The sequence below is a fragment of the Molothrus ater genome, chromosome 1 (genome assembly GCF_012460135.2).
Source record: "Molothrus ater isolate BHLD 08-10-18 breed brown headed cowbird chromosome 1, BPBGC_Mater_1.1, whole genome shotgun sequence".
In the NCBI taxonomy this organism is placed as follows: Eukaryota; Metazoa; Chordata; class Aves; order Passeriformes; family Icteridae; genus Molothrus; species Molothrus ater.
Genome location: NC_050478.2, coordinates 59,626,231 through 59,642,998, shown reverse-complemented (window position 1 = coordinate 59,642,998; position 16,768 = coordinate 59,626,231). Strand labels below are relative to the sequence as shown.

General features: G+C 34.5%; 1 protein-coding gene across 2 annotated transcripts in view; it reads left to right on the top strand.

Annotated features, from left to right (window-relative positions):
• The window catches only part of ATP9B (ATPase phospholipid transporting 9B (putative)), a 150,473-nt gene that overhangs the window by 17,581 nt on the left and 116,124 nt on the right, over positions 1-16,768 (top strand). For both annotated transcript variants that reach the window (XM_054514570.1, XM_036402314.2), the window contains exons 3-5: positions 7,533-7,683; positions 11,081-11,194; positions 14,765-14,873. In XM_054514570.1, coding sequence (XP_054370545.1) covers positions 7,533-7,683; positions 11,081-11,194; positions 14,765-14,873 — 374 coding nt within the window. The remainder of the gene's footprint in view (positions 1-7,532; positions 7,684-11,080; positions 11,195-14,764; positions 14,874-16,768) is intronic.

Here is a 16,768-nt window from a genome sequence, read left to right as displayed (position 1 = left end):
TCATGTTCCTGCTTGCTTTTTAAAATTGAGAGGTACATCTTAGCTTTCAAGCCTAAAATCTTTCAAACCTGTTCTTTAAATTACTTGAGTCATATTTGTGATGGATTTTTGAGAAGGAAAAGAGTAAGAAAATTGCACTATGGATTCTTTTTTTCTGTTCTTTTTTTTTTTTTTTTTTTTTGCTACGGCCTATACATACTTTGCTGCTAATATAGGTGTGTGGACAGGAAAGTCTTCACTAAGAAAGAGGCTTTAGAGGAGTGTGACCTCTGCTTTGCTGATTTCCTCAACTAAATTTGGACACAGTAAAGAGTCCATTTGGTCTTGCGTTTAGACCTGCATTTATACTTGCATTCATACTCTTTAATTACATCAGTGTTCTCTAAAATAGAACATCATAGCAGATAATTTTCCTTTTTCATGGAAAAAATAATGAAAAAATGAGCATCAGATTCCAGCAGAAGCTTGACATTTCAGTTGGATATTAGGAGAGAGAGGATACTCCCATAGGAAAGCTGCAGATGCCTGCTTAGATGAAGTAGGGAAGGCAGGTGAATCCTATGGTATCTTATCTACTGGTCCAGTTAGGCTGGACAGAAACCTCCTCTTGGGTGAAAATTTCTGAGTGTGTAAATACCTGTCATTGTAGTAGGAAGATTTCATCTCAGCTGAGAGCATTATTGAGACTTCGTAATTGATAAAAATCAGGGATGTGCAGTCGGTGTAAGTTACTCTTTTTGATGGTTTCTCATTGTAATAACATTTCACAAATTTTTACTGGTGCCCACAAAATAGTTGAGTTTTTGAAATGCCAATTTGCATTTGATAAAGTTATCTAGAATCATACAAAAAATCATGCAGGAAACTTGGAGGCTTCTATATTGTCGCACCTGCAGTATTTACTTTGTGTAGTAGAATTAGTTACAGTGTTTTTATGTGCTGTGAAGTATTGGTTTGAGATACAATTGTGTGTTGATGCCTTCACACTTGAAATGGAGAGGATCATGTTAGAAAACAATTTTTGTGTGTGTTAGTGTATTCATGTTAAAGGAACAAATGAAACTTTTTTCCAGAAGACAAACAGGGTTCTTCTAAGTGTAATGTAAGATTAAAGCAGTCTGAGACCTGTTCGGTTAAACAGAACTTAAATTTTCACCCTATATTTATGGAAATCAGTACCTCATACCTGCATCTGGGTGAGGGTGAAATCTCTGCTTCAACATCTAGAATTTCTTTTTGTGCTTTAAATGAAATGGTAAATTTCTCAAAGCTGTGACAGAAAGATGAACACAATAAAAGACTAGGCATTATTCTGGAGCTAAGCTCAGGGGGCCCCTGATTTCTTTTGGATTCTCAGTGAGTCTTGTGTTTGTGTTCAAAATCACTTTACATGTTGCAAACAAACAAAAACCCCCATACTCAGTAGGGGTTTTGGTCTGTCTTGCATTGTTAGGATTAATCTCATTTTTGTGAGAGGAAATTTTCCATCTCTTACTTTGCAGCTTTAGAATTTTATATTCTATTGATTTTTGCTGCTACATCACAAACTGTTACTCTTTAGTCTAAAAAGTTTCACCTGCTTTGCAGAAGCAAATATGGAAGGTTTGACAAAGTTCTGTGTACTTGAAAAATGATTTCATAAAAATCTTTTATACAGCTTTTAACTTCAGTTTAGACAATAGACTTGTTGATCAGATCTGAATGGTGTGAACTTTATTTGCAAATCTTCAGCTCTTTAAAGAGTTTTTCCATTTGCAAGAAAGACATCATAATTAAATCAAATGTTGTCTTTGATTTTGAACAAACTGAAGAATTAATTCAACCAATATAACTTTTAACTTCAGAAACTGCTTATTTCTTGCTTTCATAGCACAGTTAAAAGAAAAACTTTGTGATATAGCAGCTGTTTTGTGGTTGTAATCATTTCCCCTTTAACTTACAAATTCTCTTCAAGCTTGTGAAATTATAATGCACATAGATCAATACTCTGGAGTTCTTTGGGCTGGATTGATTTCTTTCTCATGAGATTTACATTCCACTTGTTATCAAAAAACACTTTGTCCCTATGAAAATGGTGCCATTGAATGGCATTTCCATATGAAGTGAAGAGGATATCAAATGCTCGGATTAATTTGGGCTCTAAGATGGCCTGTACGCTTTCAATTAATCCACAACGCATTTGTTATGCAGAAGCATGGGAAAATGGTGATCTTTTGAGAATGACATGACCACTGTGTTGCTTTTGGCCTGATTACTGAAGCTACCTGTTGAGTACAATAATTACAGTATGTTTTCTTTGCAGAACTAGTTTCTGCTACTTAAAACCTAATAAGGAAAAGCTGACCCTTGCAGACAATATAGAGCTTTTATATTATCTTTCCATTCTGATGAAAATGCTGTTTTGTGAAAGATGCTGGCAGTTAAGCTTGTAGGATAAAAGTAATGAAAAGAGAGGAAAAAAAAGCCTTTATTATTAGAGCTGCAGAGTCAGTTGAGACTTTTACTTTAGCTTTTGACTTGTAGAGATACGCTATATTTATGAAAAAGTTAAGGGTTCTTATTTAACAATTACTTCAGGTTTTTGGTTTGTTGGTAGTGAGTTTTTTTGGTTGGTGGGTTTTTGTTGCTGTTTTTAGTTTTAATATGGTATTGGTTAATAATATGAAGACAGTGGTTGTTGTTCTTCCACATTAAAATAATACATTAGAAAGCAGGTTAGTAAGATGCTATTTTATAGATATGCCTTGAAGTTCTTTTATAAATTTGGTTATTTTTCATACATGCAGTCTGTTATGTTGATACAGACAACACAGCTTGCAACTAGCTTAAGGAAAAGACTTTCTGTGCATCTGTTGAATTTTCTAGGCAAGGCCATTTGAAATACAGACTTAAATCTGTATTTCAAAGATGCACTTTATATTTTTTTATTGCTGAATCCCTAGCATTATATGTAGTTTTACATAAGAGTTCAGAAAAATCTGAAGTGCGTATCAATCATGCTGCATGTTATGCTATGTTTCTAGGCTATTTGAAGCTCTGAGAATGCTACTCTCATTTATCATACAAATTTACTGGGTACAGAAAGCCCTTGAAAGGGTCTATACCCTTGCTCAAAAAACTGTTCTGTATTGGAGAATGTTAATTCAAGAACATATTAGAAATGTGTTGATGGTGATAATCTGAGTTACAGAAATTTTGGGTAGACTTCATAGGTGTTAAATTTTTTAATTATAATATAATATAAATTGATTAGGATTTCTGAGGCCAGCATGTCCACCTTGTATTCTTCCTGTGATAAATCAGTAATTGCTGCTGAGAGTGTAAATAGCAGAATCTAACTTATTGCTATTTCTATGGTTGTAAAGCTCATCTGAACCATGACAATATTGACTTAGTCATAATCTGTAATATTTTCATCGTCTGTGACTTCTCACATTTGAAAACTTGACTGTTAGCTCTGTGTCAGTCAAACCTTTTATCAAAGGTATTGCAGTTTTTTCCCAGTCAGACATGAGTCTTGTGTTTGTACTTTTTGGCATTTGCTAAACTGATGGTCACGATGGTGTCTGTTGATCCGTAACAAAATAAGTAGTTTCAAGGAGGGGAGACTGTGGCAAGGAAGGCAGCATAATTATGTTACTTTAGGTGAATGTTTAATTTTAGCAGTAGAGAAGTCCTTAGTGTCTGAGGAAATGATTCTACAAAAGAGACTGTGCCTAATCAAATATTCCATCTGTTTGCAGTTCAAATTCAAAAACTGATTGAACAACGCTGGATTTCAAAGATTGTCAGGGAATTTCTGTCTACAGGATTGTAGGCAGATCTGTTATGCTAGCTCACTTTCTTCAGGAAAAAGTTATTTTCCTTGAAACTTTTTTCCTACAGAGCTGTCCTCACACTTCTCACTATATAACTAATCTGTGTCTTCTATCTCCACATCCCTGCCTTGAAACTAACAAGTTTAAAGCTTTAATGCCATGAGCAGTTTTATCAATTTGGCGCTGAGTGGAATCATTCTGCCTTCTGCTGCAAACATATCACCTGCATTGTTTCAACTATTTTAACAGTATTTTAGATTTTTAAAGGTTGGAGATGGATAAAACTGAAAAAAATCCCCTTTTATTCTGCCTTAGTTTACAGCTGGATTGATTTGCAGGCCTAGTTTTCCCATGCAGTTGCATGAGTATTTGTGCCAGCACAAGAGAAGGAGCAAGAATCCACACCTTTGTTATGGGAGGAGGGAGGTACTGGACATTTCGGCGGCAGCAGGATCTGTTCACAGCCATTAAACTGATTGTGGAATCATAAAAAGGAAACACTGCTTTTTATTTTGCTTTAAAGACAAGTTTAAGTAATAATATTTCTCGTTTGTATGTTACTAAATAACAGGGCTGAATTTTGAAAGTTGAATTAACACTGTTACAATTTTTGTGATAGAATAATTCCTTGTCACTATTTTAAAGTGACTGGTAGAAGCTGATGAAAGGACATTTAATTTTTGTAGCAAAAATAAAATGCATGTTTACGTCTATCCCATAGTGAGAGTTTTGGGGAGAAATCTTAAGAATCCAGGAGAAAATCTTAAGAGTCCAGCATTTAAAATTGAAGTATTTTAAAGGTCAGCTTGTGAGTATTGATGTAGTGGTATTTCCATAACAAAGTTATTGTTGCTATGAATAACTTTGCTATTGGCATAACCTTTAATTTTCCTTAAAAAGAACCAACAACTTTGAATTCCATTCTTTGGCAAAATTAATTTGTAATAAACATGGGATTATGTAGGCTACACACAAGAACACTTTAATAGGCATTGTGGCAATGTAAGCTAACTATCAGCCTTCCTTCCCTGCAGTATTTGTGTGTTTCATGATTCTGTAATTGTGAATAAACAGACTAGGAAAGGACCTTAAGAGGTTTCCAGCTGATTCCTTGCCTGTACAGAATGAATTATATCTATCACTGATGTCTGATCTAGCCACATCTTAGAGATCTGCAGAAATTCCATCCTCCTTAAGTGTCTCTTCCACCCATCTCATTAAAAGAGTTTACTCAATATCTGTCCAAGTTGTGCCCACCCTGCTTATTGATTTGCTACAGTTGAAGGTCTGTCATTAGTTAATGATGGTGGACCTAGAGAATAATGGTCCCTTTCCTCTTTGCAGCAGGTTCTTACATACTTGAAACCATATTAGGTCCACACTCAGCTTTCTGTGAACAGCTCTGTTTCTTTGGTGTATCTAGTAGTCAGCCTGCCCTGCTTTCTAGACCTGTAATTGTTTTCTTGCTCTTGTGTGTGGTCTCTGTTTTCCCAGTAGGCCTGTTTGTTGAAATTTGGTATTCAGAATGGTCCTGTAAGCCAACTGGGATCATGCTAGCACTAACTGAGAGAAAGGAATACATTCATGACTTGCTACAAGCATTCTTGTCCACACTGAACAGATTTGCACGTGTATAACATTCTCATGCAGTAACTGAGCTGACACCTGGTTTTGGAGCATTTCCTGGTTCTGTATTTGTGTAGTTGGTTATTTCTCTGTAAACTGTGTTGCACTTGTGCCTGTTCAACTGCATTCTATTCTTCCAGATAGTTTTTTAGTTTTTCTAATCTGTCAAGACAGCCTTGAACTCTGATCTGCTCTTTGCATCTACCCCTCTCACTTCTAGTTTTCTTGTGGTCTGAGAAATGAAATATTCAACAGTCAATTACCCAGTAAGTTCTAAATAAAGCTTTAGAGACCTTCACTGAAATTACTTTGGTTTTATGTAAGCTACTCTGCAGTTATGATTTTTCCAACTGCATCAGTTCCAAGAATATGTTCCTTTACTTTTCTTACACTAAATGTCTTGAGAGTTAAATTTTATTAGAGACACAGAATCATAGACTGATATCGGTTGAAAGGAACCTTTAAAGATCAACTAATCCTGCCTCCCTGGCATGGGCATGGGCATGTCTTACTGGATAAGGGTGCTCAAAGCCCCAGGAGTCCATAGAGGACATGCACTCAAGCAGTAGTGCAATTGCTACTTAGAGTGACATTAGTTCAATTTTAGAGATTGTTCTTGACATATCATTGTTGGTTGTGACTTCTGTTTTCTTACAGGTTTGTACAAATATATACGAATGTAAGACTATAAGAATGAATCCAGTAAACAGTGCTGAGGTGATTGGATTTTAAATTTCTCTTTTGTTGTCAGCCAAATTCTTCCTGTCGGTGTGACTAAAATTTGTAAGAATTTCCTAACATTTGTTTTCTTTTTGCTGCATCAAAATATTGCCAGTATATTCAAAAACCTCACTAGAAATTGTTTCTCATGTCAACTTCATTAGCTGATGTAGCTGAAATCTGCTGTTATCAGCTGTTATCAGCTCTGTCAACTGCAGTAGGTGAAGAGCACGGAAGGCCTGTCTGCTCAGTGTTCCTGATTCATTTGCCTAAAACAGACTCTCAACATGACTGAGGCACCTCCTCACTGTATTAACAAATAAATACAGATAAATTCTCTTTTAATGTATGAGATTGTAAATCAAGAATATGCAATGTACAGCAAACCCACTTTTCTTTGCAAATGGTCTCTGGATAGTCTTTGTGCCTCCGTATATAGTACTAGCAAGTACTTAAGCTGATTACATTATGTGAGCTGAGTCACTTCCATGTTTGCTCCTTGTTTTACGACTGTTAGTAAATATTCTGTTGAGCCTCAGAGGCATCATTCCATTTGCCAGCTTTTCTTCCTCCTTGTTGTGACCCCTTCCCACCATTCCTGTATCCTTGTCCAAAATGCAATTGTTTAATGTTTTTGTGAGCTCTTCTCTATCTCACTGCTCATGGTTTAAACTTCTTCAGTAGATTTCTACACTGGTTTCTACATTAGGCATGGATGCTGTTCCTTTCTTCTGTGAACTGAAGTTCCTCCATTGCAGATCATTGTGCAATCTGCATTTATGTAGTAGGCTTGTTTTGAATGGTTTTCTGGTTTTGTTTGTTAGGTTTGGTTAGGGTTTTTTTGTTTTGTTTTTTTTTTTAAATATTTGATAGTATGGCATTAGCAGTGGTATGGAGGAAACTGAAGATTTGCAAATTATGTGGTAATTGTATCCAAAGCTGCTGAAATATTTTGAATTGTATGAAACAGAAGCTTTATTTTCTGTTCAATCATTAGCATAATCTGAATGTTAGTAATCCAAGATACAGAGTTTAGCCAAAGGACTAAGAGGCATGATGCAGAATCTTATTAACTATAATTTTTGGAACCTGTATCAGGGTATGGTGTAGTGAAACTTCTCATTAGTGTATTAGGATTTTCTGCAAAGAATGTGCAAGTGTTTATATATGCGTATGCCTGGGTGAGTTCAGTACTCTGAATTGCCCTAAATATTAGAAGCTAACATCATGCTTGCTAATATAGATGTGGCAAACATTTTTTTAACCTGGTTTCTTTACGTATTTGCCTTCAGGAGCTCCAGGTTTGGAAATTGTGATCTTGTATAGTACATTTTTATTTTTAAAATAAACAATTGTCTCTCTTTTCAGTTGTTCTGATTGGCTCATAAACATTTGTCGAAGAAAGAAAGACCTGAAGGCTCGCACAGTGTGGCTTGGGTGTCCTGAAAAGTGTGAAGAAAAATACCCCAAAAATGCCATAAAAAATCAAAAGTACAACATCTTTACCTTTATACCTGGGGTAAGGCCACTAAACATTTTCTGGTGGTGTGCTGACTGTATGTTCTGTAGTGTTTTTTGACTATTCCACAAAAAGATAATTTTATTTGCCCACGTTCTTCTTTTTCTTTCTGTATTTGTCTCAATGATTTCAATGAAAGTTAACAGTTGAGAGCAAGGTTGCATTTTTGTTAAATTGTTTGGTTTTTGAAGGGATATGTACTTAATTACAGTTTCAGTGGTTGGAATTCAGTGAAGCTTTTGAAATTTGAGATGAGCTTCTTTGCACTTCTGTTCAGCATTAGAAATTTGTGATCCTTTTTAAAAAAGAAACAGTTCTGCTTGCAAAGGATTGACTTCAATTGAGAAGTAAATAGCTGAAAATTTCAATTTAGTTCCATGGATCTTTTCTCATACTCCTTGCCATTGAAAGTATAATAAATAATGAATTCCAAAATGGACAGCTCTTAAAGGACAAAAACAAAACATCTTCAATTTGTATCACAAGTAGGGCTAATTTAATACTTTTCAGAGTTGCATGTGTTATTGCAGTCTTTTTGCAGGTATTTTTGACTTTGAGTGCAGTTCTTCAGCAAATACTTTCGTTGTGGAATGAAAATTTTTTTTGCCACTTTTTTCCTACAAAGCTATATTGTGCCTTAATACCAATTTTTTGCTTGTACTATACACAATGTATATGAAGATAAAAGAGACATTACAGTTTTCTCTAGTTCATAGTTTTTAAAAAAATGTGTTGTTATAATGAAATTTAGCAACAGAGAAACAATTTTTGAAACTTAAGTAGTTACATCTAAAAATGTGTCCTAGTGTGATATGATAAATTTTAGTATTACACTTTTAGTCATATTTTCACCAATACTATCCAAGAGTCCTGTGTCCCATAGCAAAAATTGAATATCTTGTACTTTTTAATACATTAAGTGTTTTTTCTTAAATTATTTATTTAAGTGATCATGCTGATTTATAAGAGTATTGATTCTATTCTTCTGGCCTCTTTAGTCCAAAGACTGGAAGGTGTTTGGTAATGCATTTCCTTATTAAAACAACAACAACAAAAAAATTAATGGCCTTGTAATTAAGACTGATGTCCTGTCAGGAAAATAAAATGTCACTTATCACATGTGGATAAAATATTCTCATCATTATTGGACAAAGTAAATGTTTTCTTCCATAGTTTAAATTATTAAATGCACTGAAATTGGTTAAGCCACATATGCTTTCCTAAAGGTCACAAAATTCATTAAGCATATAGTAAGCCATTGATTATTGCAACTCGAAATCTGCAGTGTGGATTACAAATTGTGAACCAGATTCACATTCCTTATAGGGATCAGACCTAGTTTGCAATTCCCTATTATGAGAGAGAATGTTCAAGTCAGATTTTTAATTTGGTGCTAGTATTTGAAAACAATAGTTACTTCAAAATGAAGTGAGATCCTAAATGTAAGACCCAATAGTAGGTGAAAATGAAATGTTTTCAAATTTTAATTTTAGTTATAAAGTAAGACTTTTCATTTATTAAAATATTGTGTAGCTGTCCTTTTTGTGCTGCTTTACTGGAAGTAATTTGTAGGGGACATCACTGTATTGGTTCCAAACCCATAAATGTAACAAAACAATAAATATTGACTCCAATGGTCGTCTCTGGTTGAAATTTTCATCATGTGAAATTTTGTGTTCTCTTCTATGGTTTTTTAAACATTGAGGCTAGCAATGGGTAATATTCAATGATTTCATACCCAAATACAAACTTAAAATAATGCTTAGATTAACAGAATTTTACTTGCTGGCTAAAAGAGCTGTAACATTTCTAAAATATCACCTAATTTCTGAACATTACATAAAATACTTGCTGCTTCTCCTTTTATACCAGTTTGTTCAATTTCTGTTTACAATTTCATATACATCTTGATATAGCTGCTTAGGAATTTTACATGAGTTTCCATAAAACATATGTTCTGTGATGGGTCGGTTTTGAAGATACCTCTCCTGAACTTCATGGCAGTAGTTTCATTAGTTTTATGTAGTTGGAGACTTTTCAATTTGCTTAACTGGACTGAAGAGCTTAGCTTTGTATTGAATGAACTGTCAGTGGTCTGCCAGGATTCAAAAGATTTGTAGGAAGGTGTTTTTTAACTTCCACCTTCTCCTACAAGATCTGCGCCTCCTAAAGTACTGTTAGGCCTTTTCTTTGACTAAGTGTATCAAGTTTTTGTAAATAGTTAAACATACTAGCAGAAATGAGTGTATGAACTTCATCAGGATCAATATAAGGCACAGGTTCAGCCTGAAATACTTTCATTTTGGAAGAAGGCTCTGACCTTTCTGACAACTTTCAATTTCACTTTTCTATCTTTACAGTTTTATTGGTAAGTCATGAAATAGCATTCCATGCTCTGAAAAAAATTCTTTTGTTTGGAGGCTGTTAAGGTAGTCTCTAGCTGAACTGGCAGCTTTGAGGTATCAGTACTGCGTTGTGCCTGCCAGAATGACACTTTGAACTTTCCTGAATATTTTTTCCTAGCACCTAGGTTTTTACATAATTAAGTAATAATGTTGGACTGGTAAGAGCAAAAAATGAGTCAAATTACTTCAATTTTTATGCAGAAGTCATTGTAATATTAACTAATTTTTTAGATTAGAAGATGGAGACAATCTCTGAATGTGGGTTTTTGATCTGTTTTGAAAGTTCTATCTTTTAGATAATTGGTTGTTCGTTTTCTTAAGTGTTGCAAGCTCAGTAGCCGCTTCTCTTAATGCTGCTGGAGGTGCCGTATTACCCTGGCTTACTGAGGAAATATGTGAAGACTTTGAAGATTCAAAATTCTATAAAATGAATAATGTTCTTAGCATTGTAATTACAACCAAAGCAATCTTGAGAACATGTGCTTGCTGAAGTGGTGCTTTTAATTACCAAAGGAATCCCTGCATCTGACATTGCTTTGGAGTATGAGACAATGTACTCTGTGATAAGTCTACTGTGGCTTCACTTAAAAGTTGGATAATTAGCTCTGAGTTTAAACCAAATCTTTGATTTAGTAGTAAGTATATCTTAATACCTATATTTAAATCTTTCCACAGTGATCTTGATACATAGTCCGATTTCAAAATACCCAAAATTTAGTAAACTGCTTTTTTAGAGTGAAAAGAGGCAGTACTATCAATGGATTTTTCTCAACAAAAATAGCAGTACAATATAAAAATAGCAGTGTAATATTAAAATAATGTAGTAGTGTGTGATGATATATAATATATTGTGCTATATAAGTATGGTAATAATGCCATCTATAACAGTATGACATTTAATGCTTTTATATCTCCTATCATGAAAAAGTATACTTTATGTATATTATGAGAGGAAGTTTTAAGACATTTATCTACTTTCTTTTTCATTTTAGGTTTTATATGAACAGTTCAAGTTTTTCTTGAATCTCTATTTTCTCATCGTGTCCTGCTCACAGTTTGTACCAGCACTGAAAATAGGCTACCTGTACACATACTGGGCTCCTCTGGTAAACAGAAAAATATTATTAACTAGAAATTTGGGGGTTTTGATGTCAATGAAAGGTTCATGTCTATGTACATTGCATAAACCTGCAACTGGTAAACTACAGTGGTCAAAGAACATAACAGAAGTAAAATGCTTATTTGAAAGCTGTTGTTTGGCAGCCTTCTCTTCCATTTGCCTCCTATGGTTCTGCTCCACAGGCGAGGTCATTTTTGTTAACCAGCTAGTGTCAGTGTGTAATGCTCCATTCTGCCTGCTGACTTGAGAGTTAAACAAAACCAGCCAGCAAAAAAAATCTCCAGCTACTAAAGAAACTTACAGGGTAACATAGGTAATTTGTGTGTTAAATATCTTTCCATTTATTGTTATTTGGTGACTATTCTGTGTTTTCAGACAAGGTCAGAATTGTAAGCATAATTTTCTTGCGTTCCTTCTGAATCAGTTTAGATCACAACCTTTTCTCACAAAAATTGAGATCAAATATTTTAAGCCGTGGATGAATCAGGAGGAAATTGTGCCTTGAAAATAAGTTATTAATGAAACGTGCTTCTCCTAATTGATCATCCTGCCAGTTGCACTGGCTTTCTTTTGATATGTCTTTTATTATTGAGGTCTCTGCAGTATTTTCTTGGGAAACTGTTCAAACCACTTGCTTCTGACTCAGATTTCCTATGGTTTGCAAACTGAATTCTCTTCAGAGGAGGCCCTTTTGGTAGTCTGCCAGCTGTATTGCCATGATTTGGAATTATTTTCTTATTTGTAATCAGATCATTACCTTTTCTTTCATCTTTTTCCCAGTCCCTTCACACTAGGTTTAGAGGCAGGAAGAGCTAATGCCTTATGTTTAAAACTTTTTTTTAATTGGTATTTTTCAGTAGCATTTATTCTCAGTAGTATTCAAGAGGAACTGTGACACGCTGACTGCTTGAGTAAAGGTCGTTCTTAACAAGTCAATAGAGTAAATCTTCTGGATTGATTTCATTGTTTTAATTGTTGTAACATGTGTCCTTTTAACTATGGATAAATGGAGAGACCATCCTGGATGTTCTTCGTGCCTCTCTTCCCAGAATTTTGTTTCTTCTGCAACAAAAAACCGCTTTCAAGACAGAAAGCTTGTTCAACAGTGGGATTTTAAATGGATATTTACAAGTCTTTGTCACTGACACAGTAAGAAAAGACAGAAGTCAGCCTTGTCTGGAAGTTGCTCTGTTCACCATGATGTGCTGTGTGCAGCACTATACATTAGTGGGATAGTAAGGAAAAAAAACCAAGTAAGCCGTTAGCATCTCAGCTCATTTCTATCCTGCTCAAAGAAGGGAGAAAATACTGTATTTTGCGAACACCAGTGACCTGTTCTGTATAAATATCTGATTCAAAGGTATTTTGAATTATGCATCCCAGTTTTCACATATAGCTTGAAAATACTAGTACCTAGTATGGGGTTTTTTGCTAAACTCCTTGTTTCTACTTTAATAGCTTTTCTGCTAATAATCAACCTCCAGTTAAAAGGCAGCAATTGTATGTTGAACAAAGCTAAGCATCTATGAGGAAAATAGAAAACATTTAAGTCTGATCCATTGGTCTGCTTTTGCTGCTTAACAGATAAGTTTAGGTTTTTTTGAAGGGCAGGGTAACTACTGATAAATCTTCAGTAATAAGCAGAGAAATAGCTATGACTTGTATTTTCTCTCAAAATTTTAAAGGAAATTGTTTGCCCTGATACATAAATCCAAATGACTAGAAGCTGACTATTGCTAGGACTGGTTTGGGGTTTTTTGATGGTGTATGTGGATTTTGTGGGTTGTTGTGTTTAGGATTTTTTTTGCCTTTGGTTTATTTCAACAGATTTTTACAACATAGATACAGTTATATCAAGCCCCAAAGTTCTTAAAACAAGACTATTTTGGTAATTTATTTTCAACTGCTTTAGGGAATGGACTTCTCATTTCCACTCCAGCATACAAAAGGTTTTAAAGCATACAGGTTTGATTGTAGGCAGTACATGAAAGATTCTTACCTTCTTACAGTTAAAGAAAGATAACAGGTTCCCTTGTTAAACTGGCTTCACAATTTTAGCTCTCCTTTGAAAGAATATCAGCTCCCTTTGAGCAAATGAGTAAAAAGACAAGTGTCTTTCTTAAATTGTTCCTCACAGCCATGGACAGCTGTACTCAGCTGCTCAGCAAGAGGCTGCTAAAAGAAATTCTTGCAAGTAGCACCTTGCATTCTGTGTTTTGACTACTGTCTAGTAGCAATGTGTGTGAAAATGAGAAATATGTTTCAAGGTGCTTCATGAGTGCCCTTTTTTATGCAGCTGAAATATCTATATTGCCAAGGTATATAAAAATACTGCTGTCAGAAAGGGAGAAAATCTGATTTTTTTTTCATTCCATTATGCCCTGGGGAGTAAAAAGAGGATGCTTTTTGCATAGGCCATTTTTTGTTCAATGTAGTTCCACTATAATTGTAGCCAATGTAAACTTGAACAAATAAGTAGTGCATAACTATAAGGTCACAGCTGGATAAGCCTTGGCACTTTGGTCTGGAGCTGCAAAACATTGCTAAAATTTGTAGTCAACCCTTTCTTAGTCAACGCTTTTAGGAAAACTCTACACCTTCACTCCTTTCATATTTCTGGGACATTAGGGGAAGTTTGGCAAACTGTGGACTTCTGCAAGAGAAGTCTAATGGGATAAATTTTCTTCTATAAAGTAGTGGTGGCTGTCTGAAGCTAGATAGATAATGTAGAATCTTATTTGTTGCTGGATTTGAATTTTGTATCCATCTTATTCATAATAATGAAAGGTCCTTTTACTGGTAAAAATTTTCTTTCTCTTTCATTGATGGTGAAAAACTCAAGTTCTGAGTCTAAGCCAGAAGATCTGATCTGAGGAGGTTTAGAGAGGTAGAGAGAAGATTTATGTGCTTATCCCTGAATTGTGTTTTTTAGCTTACCACCCTTTCTAGCCAGAGATCATCACAGCTGAGTGAAGCACTCTGTGCACTTCCAGTAGAAGCTGCAGCAGCATTGTCTGTGAAAGGAGCAGCCAAAGCATTTAGATACTTAGTTTTTCAAAACAAATCCCCTTTTCCTTTGTCCATATTTGTGATGTGTTGCTAAATAGCTACATTTAAATGTAAAATTATAGAATTAGCCATTTATCTTTTTCTGTGTATTAGGAAAAAGGCAATTTTTCAGCATTAGAATTGAAGGCTTTTTAAATGTTTTTGGTAAAGCCCTAAAGTTTGTGGATGATAAGGAAATAAGCTTATTGAAACTATAAAGGCTGTCTTTAAGTAATCCAAAGCATCTTCCTTTTTTTGCATTTCAAAATGCTGTCTAAGTTATGTGTATTTGGACAGATAGTTACTCTAATTATATTTGTACAATGTGCAAGTATGATTTTGTTTTTCCTGGACTAAACCAAGATACTATTTTAACTTACTGAATAAAAGACTCAAATCCAAATTAAAAAAGTAAATGTTCTAAACACATGTTCTTACTCTGTGTAGTGTTGCTACTTCTCTATTCTTGCACTGAGAATTCTGAACTGCATAATTGTATCTTTAACAGGGATTTGTTTTGACGGTCACAGTGGTACGGGAAGCTGTTGATGAATTTCGACGTTACAAGAGAGACAAAGAAATGAACTCACAGTTGTATAGCAAGCTGACAGTACGAGGTTGGCAATACCATTTTATAAATCCTTAAAATATTTCATCTTTTTCTTATATATACATTTGCAGGTTTTCAGTTCAAAGACATAACTAATTTCAAGCTGTAATGCTCAGTATGAAACTTATATTCAACTAAATAAAGCACGTGATTTTCCTTAGACAAATATGATTGTTAAATTTGGTCTATTTAGGAATTTTAATAAATATTTCGTTGTTTGTCAAAGAAAGGTGTAGGTATATAATTGTATCTATTTTTTAAGGATTCTGCTGTTTAGTACCCTGACTTCAAAGTGCAGTTTACCTCTGAAATTAATGCTGAACAGTAATTCAACGACATTGTCAACTATGTATCAAGCATATATAGGAAATGAGGGAGTAGTAAATAATGAAACTAATTAAAATTCCCTGGAAGTTTTCAAAAGTGATGGATATATTTGTGCCTAAGAAAAGGAAGGCGTATTGTGAGTCAGCTTCAATATTAAAAATATTAATTTGAATTTTTGCACGTAATTTGAAATCTGTTTGATTATGCAATATGGAACAGCCAGTTTTCTTTAATGAAAGGAGAAATCAGTTATGACTTTTTTTGGACTCAACACCTTTAACAGGTTTTCATGAAGACTTTTAAGGAAGTGAAGCACTTCAGATGTGAAATGACAATTATATTTTGTATGATATTGTAAATTTTAGACATGAGCAGAAGAGAGAATTGTGCATTGCTCTTTACTTTTTTGTGCTTAGCACTTCTTACTGTTAGATTCAGAACAGAGTGCCACATAGAAAGGTGCCAAAAAATATTATCAAAATCCAAATAATAACTTTACATTGTGACCTTGCTATTACCATCAAAAGATCTTTTTTCTTTGTTAATGATTTTCCTTGGCATAAAAATTCTAAAAGGGAGAAGTTAAGGGAATTTGAGGTTGCACCTCAGGCAGTTAGAGTATTTGGCAGACATTGTGCCAAATGGAAATTCTTTTTACTTCTTCCTAACACACATTTCAGTGCACTCTTTAGTATATCTTGGTGAATATTTTCTGAAAGTCAGTGGGAAGAGTAACATCACCAGGTCTTGGAATCTTGATTAGGAACTAAACTCTTAGAGTAGCTCTGGGTAATACTCTCTCCAGAAAGTAAATGGATGAAAAGCTTGTTATGTACCACAAGTATGTTCTGTATGTTCCCATTTTTTGAGTGATTGGAAGGTAAACAAACAGTCAACAGTCTCATTAGTGATGGCATAACCTAGCAGCTGAGAGGCATTTACGCTGCTTCCTTGCCATGTGTATTCTTGCATTGTTTTCTGGAGTTTCCATCCTGAAGGGAACAACTGTAGGGAATAGTCTCATGTTCTTTCTTTCCTAGTCAGTCTGAGATAGTGTTATCAACATTTAGAAGTACAGCTGTTGAAATTTGGCATTTGGGACAATTGGCATAGCTATAATTTGTTTAACACAAGGGTTTCACTGCTGGCATCCAGATCTTTTTTACAGTCATTAATACAGTCTGTTAGGAAATGAACTCTTAATGGCTTTTGTTTCAAAGTTGTAATTTAAACTGCTAGTTAACCTATTCATTTTTTAGATCTGTTATGGTAGGCCACTGAACACTCACCTTGAAACAGATAGTACATTCCTATCCTATTCAGCAGCAGTGTTAGTAATCTGAAATTCTTAATTCAGGAAACAAATGTACATTTTATAGTTACCTTTGTGATTTACATGTTAAGACTGACATTTTCTCTTTTAAGAGCAAAGTTTGGTACCTTTTGTCCTTCTCTTTTTAAAATATATGTTTAGAGTTAATAGACATTTAAGCAGCATTTAAGTAGAAGTTTTGGAATTGCAATTTCCTCTTTCCCTGCTCATGAAATATTTTGTGAGAGTATATGTATTTGAAA